This window comes from Apteryx mantelli, chromosome 3 (assembly GCF_036417845.1).
Source record: "Apteryx mantelli isolate bAptMan1 chromosome 3, bAptMan1.hap1, whole genome shotgun sequence".
Classification (NCBI taxonomy): Eukaryota; Metazoa; Chordata; class Aves; order Apterygiformes; family Apterygidae; genus Apteryx; species Apteryx mantelli.
The window spans coordinates 135,909,594-135,931,585 of NC_089980.1; the positions used below are offsets into that span (position 1 = coordinate 135,909,594).

The following is a 21,992-nucleotide window of genomic DNA, read 5'->3' on the forward strand; positions in this document are numbered from 1 at the left end:
AGACCCTGACAACAGCACAGACTATCTGGTGCAAAAGCCCCTGTGTCACCTGCATTTCTCACGCCTTCAGAGCCTCCCCATTAGCAGTGCTGCATGTCTGGCTAGAGCAGGAGTTCTTGTTGTTTTTCCACTTCCTGAGGTCTCAGAATTTCCTTCAGTGGCTTCACTCCCACAGCACCTGCTCTCCCTCAGGGCCTGAACACTTCACCTGTGCTAGTAAGCTGAGCAGTGCTAGGCTGCTCCCTCTAGCATCAGTGGAAAGTGATGGGCAATTCCAGGGAGACATTTAGATCACGTGGCAGCATTCAGAACAGTCTTACTGTCTGGGCTTTACATCATCCCCTCTTTAGCTTCTGTCTTGCAGCACAAATCTTAGTGGGAGAACCCAGAGATTTTCAGTCCTGAACATTTTCTCACATCAATCCCTGGAAGGTGATGGAGCAGAGAGTCCTGGAAACCATTTCCAAACATAGGCAGGACAAGAAGGTGACTGGGAGCAGTCAGCATGGATTTATGCAGGGGAAATCATGCCTGATCAACCTGACAGCCTCCTACAATGAGATGACTGGCTTGGTGGATGAGGGAAGAGCAGTGGATATTGTTGTTGACTTTAGCAAGACTTTTGACACTGTCTCCCACAGCATCCTCATTGACAAATTCGTGAAGTATGGGGTGGCTCTGAGGTGGATTGAAAACTTGCCAGACTTGGAGCCAAACTTAGCCTGGAGAAGAGGAGGTTCATGGGTGTGGTGGGCAAACAGCGGAAGATTGGCAAGGAGACAGGAGCATGCTGACCAATTAAATATTCCAGCTGCCGAAACACTTGGCATGCAGAACCCATGAGAACAGCAGGTTGTGACTGTTAGACTTGCACCACATAGGCGTCAGTCTGGACTTGTGTACTCCTAAAGAATTATTGCTTCCCTTGTTATCTGTAGCGAATGTGCAGTACCCCGTACTGGAGCCTATCAATTCGCCTTAAACCCACGCCCGACCAAACCTCGCCATGGGCCCATGCTCTGCAGTGCCTGGAACAGCCCGGTTGCTTCCCCGCAAGGTTCCTGGGGTTCCCCTTGAGGTTCAGGGATTTCAAGGTAATAAACATCTAATAACCTTATTCCAGAGTGGTGTCTTCTACCTCTGCGTATTCCAAGTGTCGCTTAGCACCGTTAACAATGGGGGATCCTATCAGTGTGCATAAATACCTGATGGGATTGTGTAAAGACATCGGAGCTAGACTCTTCGCAGGGGTGCCCAGTGACAGCACGAGAGGTAATGGGCACAGATTGAAAAAGAGGATATTCCCTTTAAGCATAAGCACCCACAATAGCTCCTCATTTTCCACTCTTTGCCACACTAGGGAGTTGAAATCAATTTGCACAGAATCACAGAATGGTTGAGGCTGGAAGGGACCCAGTACTCCAGATGGGGCCTCCCCAAGGCTGAGGAGAGGGGGAGGATCACCTCCCTCAACCTGCTGGCAACACTCTTCCTTAGCACAGCTAACAGAGGCAGCGAACAGACACAGCAGTTTGCGCAGCAGGGCGCACGAAGGCATCTTCGTTTCTGATCCCTCCGGTGTGCCCTTCAGGCATGGTCATGACACGCCGCAGAGCACATTCCCCAGTGGCTGTTGGAGTTGCTGCGTCGGCTGTGTCAGAGGTTGGGACCCAGACCGACCCCCTGAGAGCAGATGCAGCCCTACAGGTCTCAGGCTGCAGGGAGTGCTTGGGGCCTCTCCGGGAGGCCTGGGCTGGCAGCCAGCTCTCCTGCAGGAGGTGTGCTGCTGTTGGCGAGCTGTGTCGTCAGCTAAGGGAGTTACGGGAGGAGGTCAGCAGGCTGCGCAGCATCCGAGAAGCGGAGCAAGAGATAGACAGGGTATTCTCGGAGACTGTGCAGCTTCAGGAGTCCCAACCTCCCACAGCAGTGGAGTTGCCAGAGGGCTCTGTGCCATGTGAAATGGTACGTCATAACACCGCAGAAGAAGGCTGGAAAGTGGTCACTGCTCGTGGGAGGAGAAAGGCTCCTACTCCTCCTGAAGACTTGCAGCGAAGAACAGGTTTAGTGCCCTCCAGGATGAGGAGGAGATGGGCATGGCTGCAAGGGAAGTACCTGGGACAACAGACCCTGTGCCCTGCCGGAACGCCTGGAAGAAGCGGTGGGTGATTGTTGTGGGGGACTCCCTGCTGCAGGGGACGGAGGCATCTATCTGCCGACCTGACCTCATGTCTAGAGAGGTTTGTGACCTGACGGGGGCTCGTGTGAGAGATGTCATGGAAAGACTGCCAAGGCTCGTCCACGCTTCGGACTACTACCCACTGCTGCTCTTCCATGTGGGTGCCAATGACACCAAGGGCAAGCTGGAGACCATCAAGCAGGATTTCAGAGCTCTGGGGATGGTGGTCAAGGGTGTGGGAGCCCAGGTCATCTTCTCCTCAATCCTGCCAGGGAGGGGGATGGATGAGAGGAGGAGGAGACGGACTTCCCAAGTTAACGACTGGCTGCGCCGCTGGTGTTGGCAACAGGGTTTTGGTTTCTACGACCATGGGACCCTGTTTGAAGATCGACAACTGATGGCGAGAGATGGGATTCACCTCACGAGGCGGGGCACGTGGGTCTTTGCCAACAGGTTGGCCAGCCTGGTAAGGAGGGCTTTAAACTAGGAAAGATGGGGGAGGGGGAGAGTTATAGTGACAGGGTAGCTGTGGCTATGTGACAGGGATGTGGCTATGGAGGATCCTCCTTTACCCCTCCTGGGAAACCTGCATGCTCGATCACCTCTCTGAAATGCCTGTACACCAATGCACGCAGCATGGGGAACAAACAGGAAGAACTAGAGATCTGTGTGTGGTTGCAGGGCCATGATCCCATTGCCATTACAGAGACATGGTGGGATAGCTCGCATGACTGGAGTGCTGTCATGGATGGCTACGTGCTTTTTAGGAAAGACAGGCCAGGAAAGCGAGGTGGTGGAGTTGCTCTTTAGGTGAGAGAGCAACTGGAATGTATTGAGCTGTGCCTAGGGGTGGATGAAGAGCGAGTCGAGAGCCTATGGGTAAGGATTAAAGGGCAGGCTAGCATGGGTGACACTGTTGTGGGTGTTTACTACAGGCCACCTGATGAGGAAGAGGAAGTCGATGAGGCCTTCTACAGACAGCTGGAAGTAGCCTCACAATCCCAGGCCCTGGTTCTCATGGGGGACTTCAACCACCCCAATATCCAATGGAAAGACAACACAGCTAGGCACAAACAGTCCTGGAGGTTCCTGCAGAGCATTGGTGACAACTTCTTGACACAGGTGGTGGAGGAGCCAACAAGGAGAGGTGTGCTGCTGGACCTCGTACTAACAAACAAAGAAGGACTGGTGGAAGATGTGAAGGTCGGGGGCAGCCTTGGCTGCAGTGACCATGAGATGGCGGAGTTGAGGATCCTGCGAGGAGGAGGCAGGGCACTAAGTAGGATCGCAACCCTGGACTTGAGGAGAGCAAACTTTGGCCTCTTCAGGGACCTACTTGGAGGAATCCCATGGGTGAGGGCCCTAGAAGGAAGGGGGGTTCAACAGAGCTGGTTAATATTCAAACATCACTTCCTCCAGGCTCAAGAGCGGTGCATCCCTATGAGTAGGAAGTCAAGCAAAGGAGGCAGGAGACCTGCATGGATGAGCAAGGAGCTCCTGGCAAAGCTCAACCAGAAGAAGGAAGTCTACAGAAAGTGGAAAGGGGGACAGGCCACTTGGGAGGAATATAGGAACATTTTCAGAGTGTGCAGGGAAGCGACGAGGAAGGCTAAGGCCCGTTTGGAATCAAATCTGGCGAGAGATGTCAAGGAGAGCAAGAAGGGCTTCTTCAAATACATCAGTAGCAAGAGGAAGACTAGGGAAAATGTGGGCCCTTTGCTGAATGGGGTGGGTGCCCTGGTGACAAAGGATGCAGAGAAGGCAGAGTTCCTGAATGCCACCTTTGCTTCAGTCTTTACTGCTGAGGCCAGCCCTCAGGAACCCCAGACTCTGGAGGCAAGAGAGAAAGTCTGGAGAAAGGAAGACTTTCCCTTGGTGGAGGAGGATCAGGTTAGAGATCATTTAAGCAAACTTGACACCCACAAATCCATGGGCCCTGATGGATGCACCCACGAGTGCTGAGGGAGCTGGCGGATGTTATTGCTAGGCCACTCTCCATCATCTTGGAAAGGTCATGGAGGACAGGAGAGGTGCCTGTGGACTGGAAGAAAGCCAGTGTCACCCCAGGCTTCCAAAAGGGCAAGAAAGAGGACCTGGGAAAATACAGGCCAGTCAGCCTCACCTGCATCCCTGGAAAGGGGATGGAGCAGCTCACCCTGGAGGCCATCTCCAAGCATGTGGTGGAAAAGAAGGTGATGAGGAGTAGTCAGCATGGCTTCACCAAGGGGAAATCATGCCTAACCAATCTGATAGCCTTCTCTGATGGAATGCCTGGCTGGGTGGATGAGGGGAGAGCAGTGGATGTTGTCTCCCTTGACTTCAGCAAGGCTTTCCACACTGTCTCCCATAACATCCTCATAGACAAGCTCAGGAAGTGTGGGTTAGATGAGTGGACAGTGAGGTGGATGGAGAACTGGCTGAATGGCAGAGCTCAGAGGGTTGTGATCAGCGGCGCAGAGTCTAGTTGGAGGCCTGTAGCTAGCGGTGTCCCCCAGGGGTCAGTACTGGGTCCAGTCTTGTCCAATTTAGTCATCAATGACCTGGGTGAAGGCACAGAGTGCACCCTCAGCAAGTTTGCTGATGATACAAAACTGGGAGGAGTGGCCGATACCTCAGAGGGCTGTGCTGCCATTCAGAGAGACCTGGACAGGCTGGAGAGGTGGGCGGAGAAGAACCTCCTGAAGTTCAACAAAGGCAAGTGCAGGGTCCTGCACCTAGGGAGGAATAACCCCATGCACCAGGACAGGTTGGGGGCTGACCTGCTGGAAAGCAGCTCTGCGGAGAAGGACCTGGGAGTGCTGGTGGACACCAAGTTAACCATCAACCAGCCATGTGCCCTTGTGGCCAAGAAGGCCAATGGTATCGTGGGGTGCATCAGGAAGAGTGTTGCCAGCAGGTGGAGGGAGGTGATCCTCCCCCTCTCCTCAGCCCTGGGGAGGCCACATCTGGAGTACTGCGTCCAGTTCTGGGCTCCCCAGTACAAGAGGGATGTGGCACTACTGGAGAGAGTCCAGCGAAGGGCTACAAAGATGATTAGGGGACTGGAGCATCTCTCTTATGAGGAAAGGCTGAGAGAGCTGGGCCTGTTTAGCCTGGAGAAGAGAAGGCTGAGAGGAGATCTTATCAATGTGTACAGGTATCTGAAGGGAGGGTGTCAAGAGGATGGGGCCAGACTCTTTTCAGTGGTGCCCAGCAATGGGACGCGAGGCAACGGGTACAAACTGAAACACAGACGCTTCCATCTGAACATGAGGAAAAACTTCTTCACTGTGAGGGTGACAGAGCACTGGAAGAGGTTGCCCAGAGAGGTTGTGGAGTCTCCTTCTCTGGAGATATTTGAAACCCGCCTGGACGCGATCCTTACAGTGTGCTCTAGGTGACCCTGCTTGAGCAGGGGCGTTGGACTAGATGATCTCCAGAGGTCCCTTCCAACATCAGCCATTCTGTGATTCTGTGATTCTGTAATGTACCCCAGGATACCATAGGCCTTCTTGGCACCATCAAGATCTTCCTGCCTGAACCCAAGTTCCAGTGTCAGAGAGAGTGTCCTGGCCTTATTTTGTTTACTGTGTAGTCATAGCCTTGCCTTCACAATTGGATACCTTGTCCAGAGAGGTGCATCACATCAGATACAAGTTATGTGCTGAAGTTTTGTCTTCTCCTGTGGAGGTCATCATTTAGCTGCAATAGGCCCTGCTGGCCATGCTCCACAGGTTAATGCCACATTCTCTCTCCAAAGTCACAACACTCACTTTTTAAAAGGAAACATTTTGACCTTAATGCACATACCACCTCTTCAGTAGGGGGGTTCACCACTCCTAACTTTAGACTTCCACAAGAGAGATGCCATCTTCCGAGATCTGGGTTCCCCTGAGCTTTGGTTGCCTTAAGTTGGGTGAGAAAATTAGGAACATTTGAGAAATAGGTTGTGTGGCCTGTTTTGGTTTCTGATTTGGGGAGAGAAGAACGGTGCCTTCAACGTGCTTTTTGCCCTCTATTCTCTATAAAGGAAGCCGTGGCTATTAGGTCAATGCAGACCTCACCACTTGGTCAAATTAGTCTCACCCTACCTTTCAATCTGTTTTGAACGCTGACTAGTTCAAAGATCTGTGTGCCTCACTAAATTATCTGGCTAGCTCAGAGGAGCTTGCTGTTAAGCTCGGCCTTTCCCGAGCGCTTCTAGTCAATGCACCTTCCACGCTGACGAGTGAGTGAAGAGTTAACAGGATTGAAGAATTTTGCCAACTGATTTGCGCAAGGCTGTGGAACAGAAGAGTTAACAGGATTAAAGTCTGCTACCTGATACGGCTGTGGCATTGCAACTGCACAGACCCCAGGGAGGGAGGAAGCGATAGGGAAGTGTTGCAGCCTTGCCTCGCTAGCAGGGACTTCCAAGCAGAAGAACAAACAGCCCTCTGGTTGTGAAACTCACAAAGGCCAGCAAAAGCAGTGTTTGCCCAGAGCCCCAGCCGTATGTAAAGACTTGGAAGCTAAGAGACTTTGAGCAGGGGACGGGAACGTGACCTGATCATCCTCTCCGGCTGGACCGTGAGTATTCCCCTCCCTCCCCTTTTCCTGGGACTCTGGCTTAAGGTAACTCCTCGAGGTTGAGAGTCCTCTCACTAAGAGAGTGAACAAGCTAGCTTTCAAGTTGGGATAAGCAGCATTCCCAATTAATAGCGCAGTAGCCATCAGTTTGGGGTTATCCTTTCTAAATTAGTAATCGCATTATTTTAATGGGTGTTACTAATCCAAGAGCTTGCGTGAGGAAATAAACATATGTTTATTACATTACTGTCTCAGTTGTTACTAGCGAACCTTCATAGCGTGACACACACCAACACCCACAGTGCCTCCAGGTTACTCCAGAGGAATTTTTACAATCGCCCCAGCTCCCCAGAGCTTCTCTTCAGGGGAAAAGAAGCTTCAAAGCTGCAAGCAGCTTTACAGAGAAAGATGGAAAAGTGGGGGGATGACAAGAACTTAATTTGCAGGATACAGCGCAATGCAATGCATAGTGTATACAAACACAATTTTCTGATGGTAAAAAATAGGGAGCCCTTTCCCCAGAGGAAAGTGTGGATAGTTTTAAAGAAGACGTTGAGACAGCAATGTCTAAGAGCAGAGCCCTTAACTGCTAGGGATAACCCCTGGGTACCCTTTGCAGACCTGTTTCTCAAGGTTTCAATGTCTCTCTGGTGTCAACTACTGCTTTAGATATGAACTTTCACCCTCCAAGTTCAAGGTGCTGCTTGGTTTGCTGTTTCTGAATTGGACTGATGCCCCCAGACTTATCCACCAACGCACAAGACTAGTTTAGAAAGCCACATGCCTCCCATTAAACATTGACCAGCAGAGAGCAAAGAAAAGCAAAAGAGCACGCCTGGTGCAGAGAGTGCCTAGTGAGGCCATTACCCAGTGAGGAGAACCCAGAAGAGAACTCCTGCCATCTGTTAGCACTGAAGCTCTATCTCTATTAGTATATGAGTGTCATCAGTGCTTCAGACTCTTAACTTCTGACAGCAGATTGCACTTTGGCTTACATTTTGGCTTGCTGCAGCTAAGCCCCTGCTGAACGACAATGGATTGGGCCAGCCTCGCTCCTGCAGGCTTAGTGCTTATCCTCATTCTCCTGCTGGTTCTGAAAAGAGACGGTTTCTGGAAGAACCACGCAAGAAGGGGCTTTCCCCCCGGACCCAGGCCTCTACCCATCATCGGAAATCTGCACATCCTGGATCTGAAGAGGCCTTATCGGACAATGCTAGAGGTAGCCTCTCCTGTTGTTCTTTTTCTTACATCTCCCTGCCCGGCTAAGGAAGCTTCTGAGCCACAATCAGGGCTACAAAAAGTTCTCTGAGCAGAGAGCTTCAAATGCAAGATTCACTCGTTCTTCTAAATGCTCCTCCCATCACTGGAAGTTCGTGATAGGGTGTTGGTGTGGGTGATGTGAGCCCTGGCATCGTCCCCCTAAAAGCAGCAGCTCTGGACTCAGTGAAGTGCAACTACTCATGGTGTCAAGTGTTTGACCATGAGCTGAACAGTTCTCACAACAATTGCTGAAAAATTCTCTTTGTGTTTATCTCTTTTAAGCCATGCATAGCTAAGCACATCTGCTGTCCTACATTGCCTAAAGAGCTCTGAAATACCTGAGTTACCAAGTCAGGGCCCTAACATGCTTCTCTGCAAGGGCTTCTCAGCTCTGCTACCTCCCAAAACCAAAATTGCCAAATCGTTTCATACCCTTAGGCCTTCTCCTGCCATGGCAGAGTCCAGGCCCTAGTCTGTACTTTGTCCTTCCATTGCTGGGCGCTCCCCAGGCATGGTCCTACTCTGCCATGCCATCCTCACTTACACGCGCACTCAGAGGGGCAGAGCCAGCCTTTAGGCTCTTCTCTTCCAAAGGGATCCTAGCAGAGGATTGCAGACCCCATTATGAGGCATTCTCTTCATAACAGTTCCAGCATTTCTGTGCGTACTTCCGTAATTATTTTGGGCTTTCCGGTCATCATCTGACACCATTGTCTCCCTTCATCCCGCTAGCTGTCCAAAACGTATGGCCCAGTCTTCAGCATTCAGATGGGACAAAATAAAACGGTCGTGCTGTCAGGATATGAAACAGTGAAGGAAGCTCTGGTGAATCAGGCAGACGCATTTGCAGGGAGACCTGAAATCCCACTCATTGAAGAAGCAACAAAAGGACACGGTGAGTTGGCTGGTGAACAAGGATGGACCCTTTTGTATCTGGTGACCAACTGTGAGTAACCAACGCGTTGTTAAAAGTCAGCCCATGCTTACAAGCTTTCTTTCCTCAGGAGGCACTTGAACAAGGTTTCTTGTCCAAGACTCTCAGCAAGATTAAGAGAGAATGATAGGGATAGGTGCAAGGAAAGTAAATTGCAGCACCTGCTTGACCGAAACTTCTCTGCAGATGCCCCTGAGAATTCTCTGCAGGTTTGCTAGGATGCACAAGGGTGGGACTTCCTTGACCAAGTGGGGAAATTTTCCACACAGATGCCCACATCACAGCTTGTCCTTTAGTTCCTACAGTCTATGGAAGAACATGGGCACTCCCAAGGGGCGACGCATCTATTCCCAAAGAAAACATCTAAGATGACGAGCACACTCACCTCACACAGAGGAGACACAAATTCAGCTCTCTGCTCTAATCTGGGCTGAACAAAATCCCTAGTCTCTCGGAAGGCACCAGCAATCATGTGAACTCTGAGCAGTGGCTGCTCCTCTCATAGCTTGCACCCAGCATTTCTTTCCTGTCTAGTTTCACTCTACGTGAGGACATAATGTACCTTGAGAGTCTGAAGTGTTTCCTAGCAGTGCTCACCTTTACCAGGATTCAGAGTGGCTAAGGGATCTTTGCCCTGTTTCTGAAATCTCTAATTCTGTGCTTTCATCTTCCATTTCAGGAATTATATTTTCTCGTGGAGAAAACTGGAAAGTGATGCGAAGATTTACTCTCACAACCTTACGAGACTTTGGAATGGGCAAGAAGGCCATAGAGGATTTCATCGTGGAGGAGTATGGGTGCCTGGCAAACACCATTGAGATGCATAAAGGTGAGCAGACTTTTACTTTCATAAAACTTCTCTGATTTTCCTCAAATCTCCCACAGGAATACCAAGGATGAGGAGGAAGTGGCTCATAGCTCCCTCAAAGATATACTGTTTTCCAGCATCAGTGACATCATGAGTTTACATGGTCTATCTGTCTACCTGTCTCTCTGACTGTCTACCTGGCAATTTGCCTGATGTGCAAATGAAAAGCATTCAATGAGGTAACGGAAGCCGAACAGGGAGTCAAACACCAAACAGCACATTTGGGGAAAGGAACATTTCCCTCCATGTGCAATGCCACCATAAATGACAGTCTTTGACAAATTTAGAGGCATGGCAGTGGAGGCAGCAGGCAAATGCAAGGACTTGCATACCTACCAAAACTTTGACTGTGCTTAAATGTGCATGGCTGGGAAATCCTTTCCAGCAGGAGACAGAAGATCCGGTTACACATTTCACCAGCGTCAGCCAGGACTATTTCTCACTAGGCTAGTATACCAACAGCAGGAATTTCAGCAGGTGGGTGTACCAGGTTGGCAGTAGCCAGCTTTGTGCAGCCAGAGACTTCTCTGTGATCTGAAGCACTCTCCATGCTTAATCTCTTGTGGCCACGCATTGCTGTGTTCTTGCAGATTTCTTTCTCTGCAAAGCAGCAGTGAAATCAGTACCTAAAGGTGGATTCACCTCACCCTCTTGTGGCCATCTAGTTATTACACGTCTTGTCTAAGCACTTGGTCTAGGTTAGAGTCCTCCTCAGTGAAGGAAGAGGTATTAAAAAAGGCTAATTCGTGCAGCTTATTTTACCTACCCGGTTTGGGATGTTATGCAGAGGCTTCTCAGGTCTTAAGTTCAGCAGCAAGCAAAGAAGTCTCATTAGCATGTTCTCTACTAGCTGTGGAGTTCAGCACCTGCAGAATTAGATTCAACCCTTCCTATTGGAGAAAACTCTGATGCAAACTGGATGAACCCTCGTCTGGAGGCCTCTCTCTCTGTATCTCTCTCTGGTGAGGATGGAGGAATACCAGAGGAGGTGGCTTAGAGCTGATGCTCAACTTTTGGGTGGATACACTGCGAGGAGGACAGAAGATGCACCAAATCAAATAGGAAGTCAAGCAGCTCCTTATTTGACCAAGTTTTGCCCTAACAGCCTTAGCATAGAATCATATTTCCACTTCATCATGCCAGCCGAGGCTTCTAGGCTCCAAGTATTCCCCTTGACCCCCTGCAAACAGGAGCTATGGCTAGCTGAAAATGGGATGCACCAGAGGGGCCTGACATCTGTAAAAGCAACAGGAAAGGAAGAGTGACCAGGAGTGAACATGTATGTCCAAGCAGAGAAGCTCCCCTGAAAGGGGAGTCTTCACTCTTTGCTCTGCCCTGATGACCCCCGGGGACATGTGAAATGTTAGTTGGGGGGAGCCTGTTGTTCCTCCTGACAAACCTGGACCTTCTGCTCAGCAGCTTCCTGACTGCGTATCAGTGCCAGAAGTGGGTGCACACAGGTCTCTTCCAATCTTTTCTCTCTACCCTGGTTTCCACACAAAGAAAAGCCAGGCTCACATACCCCAGAGGAAACACAGCACGCTCCAGGCATGTTCCTCATTTGGTCAGGTGGAGCATGGAGCACACCTGTCTGACAGGCTAGCTACAACACACTAGCTACTGTAATACTTTGATTTATTAGAGTAAGCATTAACCATGGTGTTTGCACAACCTTCTCCCACACTAGGAAAACCCCTTGAGATGACCCTGATGCTGAATGCAGCTGTCGCTAATGTCATTGTGTCCATATTGCTTGGAAAGAGGTATGACTACGAAGATCCCACATTCAAAAGGCTCCTGTCTTTGGTGAATGAAAATGTCAGGCTCTTTGGAAGTCCATCAGTTTCGGTAATTCGAATCATTTGCATAGTCCTCTTCAAAAGCAGGCATTACACAGAGGGTAACTGCACACCCCCTCACTCCTCACCATCACAACACATCTACCTGCACGTGACAGATGCTTCCCCAAAAGTTTCTCTCACACTGCTTATGAATTTATCCTGCCAGCATGGCCTGAGAGATTACTAGCTCCTCATTTCACAAAGCAGAATTCAAGACCATGTAATACAATGCTAGGAGTGTGCTTCCAGGAGACAGAATCTTGTCGTTGTTCCCCATCTCCCACACTAACGACACGGTCAAGAAACAGCGTGAGGACAACAGGAACCGTCTCTCAAACTGGAGATATACAAGTCCAGCTGGTGTGGAGAGAGAGGGTTGAATTCTCTAGGAGTGTCGAAGTAGGAAATTGTGCTTATAGTCAAGGGCATCTGCAGAAAAAGTGATTTCTAGGCCACTTTTGACAAGGGGGATTAAGACATGGTGTAAGAAGGAATCAATTTTAACCATTTTGCATGGCTGTCCGGGGAGGAGGGAGGACAAAGGGATGTTTTGCCTCATGACCATAAGGATGCACACTATTTTCAGTAAGGACTTTTCTCAATATGCACTGCTGAGCTATGCTACCTCTTCTTAGCAGTTACCTTTGCTTCCTCTCCATCTCTGCATCTTGCAGCTGTACAACACATTCCCAGCCCTTGGATTCTTCCTGAAGAACCACAAAACCTTTGTGAACAACAGAGATGAAGTTTGTGCTTTTATCAAGGTCACTTTTATAGAACATCTCAAAACCCTCGACAGAAATGACCAGAGGAGCTTCATTGACACTTTTCTTGTCCGACAACAAGAGGTAATTGCATCCCAGCAGCTTCTTCAAATCTCCTTGGTTTCCTTTTCACACTTGACTGAATAGCTAAAGAACTGTTTTTCAGCAGAGGTCTAGCTTGAGGAAAAGTCCTACCAGAACTGTGGCTGGGCTGAAAAACTGTGCAGTCATGTCAGTTAGGAGATCAGCTGATCACAGAGAGACAGCTTTCTGTTGTTGCCCTTGGGTCATAAGAAAAATACAAATCCTTCTTTCACCAAGCAAAGTCAGACATGCTGTCTTGGCTTATAGTTTCACATTTCTTTCCATGCTCTGGAACTTAACACTTCCATGAGGTCTGCATATGAAAATAATCACTGGTTCTCCAGCTTAAAAGGGCTTTCTGGAAGCTTTAATCAGGTAGTATTGTTAATAATTCATCTTTTCCAGGAGAAAGGTAACGCCAACGGGTACTTCCATAATGACAACTTAATTGAGGTTGTGAGAAATCTGTTTGTAGCTGGCATGGAGACCACATCCTCCACTTTGCGCTGGGGCCTTCTGCTCATGATGAAATATCCTGAAATTCAGAGTAAGTGGAACGAGGCAGCCAGCAGCCTCCTTCTCACCGGGTCGCTGTGCATGAGACTCCACACTGGACAGGGCCAAAGAAAAAATGAATTCTCCGCTTCCCATTATTCCTAGCAGGAGAAAGAGACTTTGAATGAGCAATCTGTGTATGATCCATATTCCTTTCACAGAAAAAGTCCAAGAAGAGATAGAGCGAGTGATAGGATCAACCCCACCACGAATCGAACATCGAACACAAATGCCATATACGGATGCTGTCATCCATGAAATCCAAAGGTTTGCCAATATCCTGCCGTTGAACTTGCCTCATGCAACTACTGCAGATGTCAGTCTCAAAGGCTACTTCATTCCCAAGGTGAGAAGCTCTGAGCGCTCCTTCTCTTCCATTTGTTCCCCCTGCAACACGTCCCCTTTTAGGTCCCGCTTGCGTCAAGAGATGCTCGCTCACTCTGGCATTCTCGCAGCTACCTTGGCAGTAGCTCCCCTGTTAAACAAAGTGGGTTTCTGGAGCTCCAGCATTCATCACTGCTGTGATAATCACAGCAAGGCCATCAGCAATGGAATAACTGCTCTGCTCTGCCTTGGCTTCCAGGGAACCTATGTCATCCCCTTGCTGACCTCCGTCCTGCGAGACAAATCCCAGTGGGAGAAACCCGACGTGTTCCATCCCGAGCATTTCCTCAACTCTGAGGGGAAGTTTGTAAAGAAAGATGCTTTCATGCCTTTTTCAGCAGGTATCTTCTCTTCTATTTGTCAGGCTCTGAGGGGAACTGGGCATCTCAGACTCACTCTTTTCCAAGCGAATTGGTGCCCAGGACTGACTGCCCTTGTCCTGAGCTCTCTTGTCTTATGGCCTTCCCCCAGACCCCATCACATTGCCCGTGACTATCCCGGGAACACGGCAAATGCCCTTACTTGAGCGCTCAGTCTGTAGCACCTCTCTCATCAACATATGCTCCTTGCCAAAACTCCTCAGGAGCAGCACAGAGCCAACAATCTGCCCAGCAGAAGGATCTAATCATCCCAACTATGAACTGTGGTTTCCCTGCCTTCCTGGGGGACCGAATGAAGAGCACAGCAGCCAAGAAAGACATCAGCCCTCTTTGCACCCGCTGTCAGACAAGGTCGTTGTAACCCATTCATGACAAGGAAGGCCTTGACATGAATGGTCAGGCCAGGCCTTGTCACTTCAATACCTGTCCAGCCCAATGCATCACGCCACTCCGATTCAGGATATTTTGATGCGGTGTGGGGATAGCTGTTTTCAACAAGGGTCAGTAAAGAAAATACAAGAAGTAACCCGTAAAGGCAAAATCAGCATGGGGGAGGGAGGGTTTCCCTGCCAAATGGATACAGGATGCCCCTCAGACACTTCCCTGAGCTCTCCTCTCTGCTTTTCCACGCACATCTGCTGACTTCACAAGTCCAGCGTTACCAAAGGGCCTGAATTTTGAATTTGCCCAGTCAGAGTTCAAAGCCCCTGACAACAGCCCAAGAAGCAGCAGCTACTGACACTCTTACGGCCGTTCTGCATTTCATTCCAGGGCGGAGGACCTGCGCTGGGGAGACTCTTGCCAAAATGGAGCTCTTCCTCTTCTTCACAAGCCTCCTGCAGCGCTTCACCTTCCGCCCTCCCGCTGGAGTTTCTTCTTCAGACCTGGACCTCACTCCTGCCATTGGGATTACAACCCCCCCAGTGACTCATGAGGTCTGTGCAGTGCCACGTTCCTAGAGCTTTTCTCAGGTATCCTCCTTCTCCCAAGACACCCAGATGAAATAGCGTAGTCTTTCTCTAATTGCACACGGGTAGTTTGGTACTCCAGAATCCAACAGGGGATTTCTAGCACAACCACACTTTGATTTGGTTGACTTCAGAATAATGTACCTATTGATGAGAATGATTAAATCTTGAAAAAATAAAAAATCCTTCTCCACTGAGGAACCAAATTGTTGCCAGTGTTGTCTTCAAAGCTGCAAAGGTCCTCTTGCACACCTTAAAATGGCTTCTGTGGAGGCACCCTTGTCTGGAACAGACCACCAGTGCTGTGCTTCCGGTGGGAAATGGGCGAACTAGTTCTTCTGTGACACCTTGGGGGCGCCCACCATCTCCTTGCTCATACTCCCCTTCTGCAGTGTTTTATGCTAAGAACACCTGCAGAACTACTCACCAGCTCTCTAACACGTGGGACAACTAAACTAAAAGGTGCCTGTTGCAGTACGGGCACAGATTTCTCCTCCGTTACAAAGCACTGAAGGTATCACTTAATGAGAGAAGACTCTAGCAGAACCACTAGCCACTCAGCAAAGAGAAATCATGTCTCCTGTCCTCTCGATGCCAGTGCTGCAAGGCCAGAGACACAGAGGGTGGACTTCATCTCACCTACCTTCAGTCTGCTACAGGTAGACTTCCACATTGCTCTTCTGCTGCCAGCCAAATCAAGCATTTACCCTACGGGAAGCAGCTCACGCTACCATGCACCCCTGCCATCCTCCTTCTTTGTGCAAATTTCTTAGCAGCAGCAGCTCCCCATGCAGCTTCCAGGCTTGAGTGACACTTCAGTCTTGCCACGACCACAGCTGTGCAGCCAGGTGGGCAGTCTGGATTTGTCTCTGTCTATAGCATGAGCCTGGGGGGACATTCCCATGGAGACAGCCAAGACATGGGGGGGGTTGGTAACATCTTCTGTAATACAGACCACTCCCATGGGAAAAACACAACTTGGCAGGGATCCGAAGGATCGGGTTTCAGGATGGAAATCAGGTGAAACAGAGTATCCTGAGACCTAAGTAGTGTATTTGCCATCTGATGCTAGAGAAATCACAAACTTTGGCCTGAAGCAGGATTGCGAACAAGCTCCCATTCTCTCCTCATCTCAGAATAAGACGGGGGCAAAAGTTCCCAAGCAGGGAGGAAGCACTCACAGCCGGTCACCAGTGCTTGTGATAACGTCACCCCGCTCAGCTCACTCACTAACTGCAGGCCCTGGAGGAACTCAGCAGGACTGAGCAGGCAAGCAGAAGGGAGCAGAGGGTTGGACTCCTACTCCCACTGCATTGCAGGAGACACCTCCAGCTCCCCCAGCTTCCTTCCAAAACGACAGAGTCTTGCACAAGTGGGTGGAGGCAGTGCTTCTTTTGAAACACCGCATGGATGTAACCCGGCACCCATCTCTCAGGAAACACCCCAGAATCACCCTTTCACTTCATTTCAAGAGTCAGCATCAGCATCAGCATTGTTAATAATTAAATTGCAAATAGGTGTGGAAGGCATGGCATGCACTGTGCCCTTTTGCCTCCTTTGGGGAGGTGGGGTAGAAACAGGCCAGCTGGCACACAGCTGGACACAAGCCAGGGACTGTTCTCTAGGACACCTTCCAGGTGGGCAAAATGGCCTGGCCTTTGCTCCAGAGACCCTGACAACAGCACAGACTATCTGGTACAAGAGCAGGCTCTCTCTAACTCCTCTTCCAAGGTTCCTGCCCAGGGGCCTGTCCTGCTCCTTTCCCTGGAGGCCTCCAGATCCCCATCCCTTGGAGCACTGACTCTTCTCCTCTGCCTTTGGTCATATCTTTGCAGGGATCATGACTCTAAGGAGTTAAGGACAAGGAGATCAGCCTGAGCACTTCAGCTTGCACAGGCAACACATTCTCGCCTCACAACCAAGTATGATTCCCCCCACTAATCTCCTGCTAGAAGACTCTTCCAAATACTGTCCTGAAGGCCACAGCTCGTCTGCACCAGTCAGGCTCAGTGAAAACCCTGGATGCTTTCTTCTCCATGTCTTCTTTTCACACCTCCTTCTCTGCTCCTCACTCTGTCAGGCATGAAGACATACAAAGACAAACCGTACCTCAGCCCTCTTTCCTCAGCCAGCCAAGGCCATCTCTTCTCAATTTTCTCTTCAGCCTTGACTCCCCATTCACAGGGAATCCTACAGGCTTTTCTCTCTTTCTCTCTTCCTGAAACTGCTATGGTCAGAAGGCAAAGGCAAGTGCCTCTACTGAAGACACATAAGTGCAGGCCCTACTGTGTGATTGCATAATGTGAAGAGATTGGACTTAAAACATTTGCAGCGTATGCTAGACTTCTTGTCCTCCCAGATGAAGTCTTCCTATGCAACAGATAGGTCACAAGACATCTGTAATGATATCACCTAGAAAAGAAAAACAAAAGCAAGGTGAAGTTCTTTGTTCCACCCAGTCACTAACAAATATCTTGGGTGCAAAATATTGCATCAGTCGCTAATGAATATCTTAGGCGCAGCACACGTTTTTTTCCTTTTGCAGGACATCATTTCCTTTCCAGATTCTCATTCACTCTGAATTCCCTTAGCTTATGTAGCTTCTTTGGGTACAGTTACAACACCCATGTGCTTTATCTTACTGGACTCACTATCAGAAGCTCATAATATTTGCTTGACACCCTCTTTTGCTTGTCACTGGATGGGAGCCAGACCTGGCAGAACGGGAAAGCAAGGATTCAAATAAGCAATAGTGGCTGAAAATGTGCTTCACAAAGAATGGCCCTGAAACCTTAACTTTGATTTAAATAAAAGTAAATTCAGTGGAATAAACATGAAAATTAGCATTTCAAACTTAGCTGCTGAGGTCTCTTCTCCATTAAGGAAGCACTCTCAGTGATTCCACCTCGCTGATAAGTGCAGCAATTATCCCTGACCCTTATTTTTCTATTTCTGAACTTACCTTGGCCAGTTCCCTTTTAATCAGAGCTGCAGTATCTGGAAATTTTGATGAGCCATCCTCAGTCAGCAATTTTCCTCTTCCAGGCACACAATCCAAACAGGGTACTCTTGTAGCTGATACTTTAACTAGCCCCAGAACAGGCAGGAGGGAGCTGTATCTTGAAGCAAATGGCATTTTGCAGCATGGTCCCAGCCTTGCTGCTGGAGATCACAGGGATGCCCAAAACTCAGGCTGCTGCGGTCAGGCCCAGGAGACTCAGCACCAAAGGGGAGATGCAACATCCACTACCTGCTTGATCCAATGTGTGCAATGTCTTTTGAGGGGAAATCTAGAGCTGCTCGGAAGGCAAAGGACAGAGTGTCTTCAAAAGGGAGCATGGCAACGGGATCTGAGGGAAAAGGTGGCTATGAACACCTCTGACCTAGATCTAGCGTGGTGAGGTCTCTCTCTTTCAAAGCGTAAGCCTCTGAGATTGCCTTCTCCCCAGGAAAAGGGGGTTTGCAGGGGAGGAAGAACTTCCTCCATTCCCCACACATGACACACTTTTAGGATTAACTGTCAACAGCTGCTGGGGTGTCAACAGCTGTCAGGGACAGAGACTTGAATAAGGACATCCCTGCTTCTGACAGCTGCTGATTGTCCTGAAGACCTGAACAGCCCTGAGCAACAGCCTCGGGATGTATGGTTCATGTAGCCCTAGCAGAGGACAGTGCTGTACCCTATGGTGCCCCAACAGCAGAGTCAGTAGTCTCATCCAGACTGGTCCTATTCTTTCCCCAGGAACATGCTCTGTTGAGCCAGCCTGGCATCCAGCACATCTCACATCATGACTGCATTGTAAGCCCGCACTGCACTGTTCTCCTCCTTCTACAAGCACAGCCTCCCTTCACCTTACAGGAAAAAATAGCCACTGACAGTTGAATGAGAAAGAGTTTAGAGAGAGTTTGTCATCCTGAAACACTAAAAAAAATCACAGATTAAAAAAAATGTACATCAGTGCACCTGGACTTATTCAGTGTCACAACCCCTGTGTCACCTGCATTTCTCACACCTTCAGAGCCTCCCCATTAGCAGTGCTGCATGTCTGGCTAGAGCAGGAGTTCTTGTTGTTTTTCCACTTCCTGAGGTCTCAGAATTTCCTTCAGTGGCTTCACTCCCACAGCACCTGCTCTCCCTCAGGGCCTGAACACTTCACCTGTGCTAGTAAGCTGAGCAGTGCTAGGCTGCTCCCTCTAGCATCAGTGGAAAGTGATGGGCAATTCCAGGGAGACATTTAGATCACGTGGCAGCATTCAGAACAGTCTTACTGTCTGGGCTTTACATCATCCCCTCTTTAGCTTCTGTCTTGCAGCACAAATCTTAGTGGGAGAACCCAGAGATTTTCAGTCCTGAACATTTTCTCACATCAATCCCTGGAAGGTGATGGAGCAGAGAGTCCTGGAAACCATTTCCAAACATAGGCAGGACAAGAAGGTGACTGGGAGCAGTCAGCATGGATTTATGCAGGGGAAATCATGCCTGATCAACCTGACAGCCTCCTACAATGAGATGACTGGCTTGGTGGATGAGGGAAGAGCAGTGGATATTGTTGTTGACTTTAGCAAGACTTTTGACACTGTCTCCCACAGCATCCTCATTGACAAATTCGTGAAGTATGGGGTGGCTCTGAGGTGGATTGAAAACTTGCCAGACTTGGAGCCAAACTTAGCCTGGAGAAGAGGAGGTTCATGGGTGTGGTGGGCAAACAGCGGAAGATTGGCAAGGAGACAGGAGCATGCTGACCAATTAAATATTCCAGCTGCCGAAACACTTGGCATGCAGAACCCATGAGAACAGCAGGTTGTGACTGTTAGACTTGCACCACATAGGCGTCAGTCTGGACTTGTGTACTCCTAAAGAATTATTGCTTCCCTTGTTATCTGTAGCGCATGTGCAGTACCCCGTACTGGAGCCTATCAATTCGCCTTAAACCCACGCCCGACCAAACCTCGCCATGGGCCCATGCTCTGCAGTGCCTGGAACAGCCCGGTTGCTTCCCCGCAAGGTTCCTGGGGTTCCCCTTGAGGTTCAGGGATTTCAAGGTAATAAACATCTAATAACCTTATTCCAGAGTGGTGTCTTCTACCTCTGCGTATTCCAAGTGTCGCTTAGCACCGTTAACAATGGGGGATCCTATCAGTGTGCATAAATACCTGATGGGATTGTGTAAAGACATCGGAGCTAGACTCTTCGCAGGGGTGCCCAGTGACAGCACGAGAGGTAATGGGCACAGATTGAAAAAGAGGATATTCCCTTTAAGCATAAGCACCCACAATAGCTCCTCATTTTCCACTCTTTGCCACACTAGGGAGTTGAAATCAATTTGCACAGAATCACAGAATGGTTGAGGCTGGAAGGGACCCAGTACTCCAGATGGGGCCTCCCCAAGGCTGAGGAGAGGGGGAGGATCACCTCCCTCAACCTGCTGGCAACACTCTTCCTTAGCACAGCTAACAGAGGCAGCGAACAGACACAGCAGTTTGCGCAGCAGGGTGCACGAAGGCATCTTCGTTTCTGATCCCTCCGGTGTGCCCTTCAAGCATGGTCATGACACGCCGCAGAGCACATTCCCCAGTGGCTGTTGGAGTTGCTGCGTCGGCTGTGTCAGAGGTTGGGACCCAGACCGACCCCCTGAGAGCAGATGCAGCCCTACAGGTCTCAGGCTGCAGGGAGTGCTTGGGGCCTCTCCGGGAGGCCTGGGCTGGCAGCCAGCTCTCCTGCAGGAGGTGTGCTGCTGTTGGCGAGCTGTGTCGTCAGCTAAGGGAGTTACGGGAGGAGGTCAGCAGGCTGCGCAGCATCCGAGAAGCGGAGCAAGAGATAGACAGGGTATTCTCGGAGACTGTGCAGCTTCGGGAGTCCCAGCCCCCCGCAGCAGTGGAGTTGCCAGAGGGCTCTGTGCCGTGTGAGACGGTACGTCATAACACCGCAGAAGAAGGCTGGAAAGTGGTCACTGCTCGTGGGAGGAGAAAGGCTCCTACTCCTCCTGAAGACTTGCAGCTGAAGAACAGGCTTAGTGCCCTCCAGGATGAGGAGGAGATGGGCATGGCTGCAAGGGAAGTACCTGGGACAACAGACCCTGTGCCTTGCCGTAACGCCTGGAAGAAGCGGTGGGTGATTGTTGTGGGGGACTCCCTGCTGCAGGGGACGGAGGCACCTATCTGCCGACCTGACCTCATGTCTAGAGAGGTTTGTGGCCTGCCAGGGGCTCGCGTACAAGACGTCATGCAAAGACTGCCAAGGCTTGTCCACGCTTTGGACTATTACCCACTGCTGCTCTTCCATGTGGGTGCCAATGACACCAAGGGCAAGCTGGAGACCATCAAGCAGGATTTCAGAGCTCTGAGGATGGTGGTCAAGGGTGTGGGAGCCCAGGTCATCTTCTCCTGAATCCTGCCAGTGAGGGGGATGGATGAGAGGAGGAGGAGAGGGACTTCCCAAGTTAACGACTGGCTGCGCCGCTGGTGTTGGCAACAGGGTTTTGGTTTCTACGACCATGGGACACTGTTTGAAGATCGACAACTGATGGCAAGAGATGGGATCCACCTCACGAGGCGGGGCACACGTGTCTTTGCCAACAGGTTGGCCAACCTGGTGAGGAGGGCTTTAAACTAGGAAAGATGGGGGAAGGTGAGAGTTATAGTGCCAGGGTAGCTGGCGAAAGACAGCTCAAGTCGGGATGCCTCCAGCAGGTGAATGCAGCCAGGGAAGTGCGCATGGGATGTGGCTATGGAGGATCCTCTTGCACCCCTCCTGGGAAACCTGCATGCTCGATCACCTCTCTGAAATGCCTGTACACCAATGCACGCAGCATGGGGAACAAACAGGAAGAACTAGAGATGTGTGTGCGGTCGCAGGGCCCTGATCTCATTGCCATTACAGAGACATGGTGGGATAGCTCGCATGACTGGAGTGCTGTCATGGCTGGCTATGTGCTTTTTAGTAAAGACAGGCCAGGAAAGCGAGGTGGTGGAGTTGCTCTTTAGGTGAGAGAGCAACTGGAATGTATTGAGCTGTGCCTAGGGGTGGATGAAGAGCGAGTCGAGAGCCTATGGGTAAGGATTAAAGGGCAGGCTAGCACGGGTGACACTGTTGTGGGTGTTTACTACAGGCCACCTGATGAGGAAGAGGAAGTTGATGAGGCCTTCTACAGACAGCTGGAAGTAGCCTCACGATCCCAGGCCCTGGTTCTCATGGGGGACTTCAACCACCCCAATATCCGATGGAAAGAC

General features: G+C 50.1%; 1 protein-coding gene across 1 annotated transcript; it reads left to right on the top strand.

Moving 5' to 3' along the window:
• Positions 1 to 7,757: 7,757 nt before the first annotated feature.
• On the top strand, positions 7,758 to 14,786 carry LOC136991698 (cytochrome P450 2K6-like). The gene is made up of 9 exons (XM_067294860.1): positions 7,758 to 7,943; positions 8,717 to 8,879; positions 9,598 to 9,747; positions 11,474 to 11,634; positions 12,302 to 12,475; positions 12,881 to 13,022; positions 13,192 to 13,376; positions 13,614 to 13,755; positions 14,566 to 14,786. Exons 1-9 carry the CDS (start codon positions 7,758 to 7,760, stop codon positions 14,751 to 14,753), a joined length of 1,491 nt encoding a protein of 496 aa, XP_067150961.1. The 3' UTR covers positions 14,754 to 14,786.
• The last annotated feature ends 7,206 nt before the right edge of the window (positions 14,787 to 21,992 follow it).

Bases quoted from the DNA above. Each gene is read 5' to 3' on its own strand.
- LOC136991698 (XM_067294860.1), top strand. From the start codon at position 7,758: ATGGATTGGGCCAGCCTCGCTCCTGCAGGCTTAGTGCTTATCCTCATT. The intron at 13,377-13,613 runs GTGAGAAGCTCT...CTTGGCTTCCAG, and splicing joins AAGGCTACTTCATTCCCAAG to GGAACCTATGTCATCCCCTT. The intron at 13,756-14,565 runs GTATCTTCTCTT...ATTTCATTCCAG, and splicing joins TTTCATGCCTTTTTCAGCAG to GGCGGAGGACCTGCGCTGGG.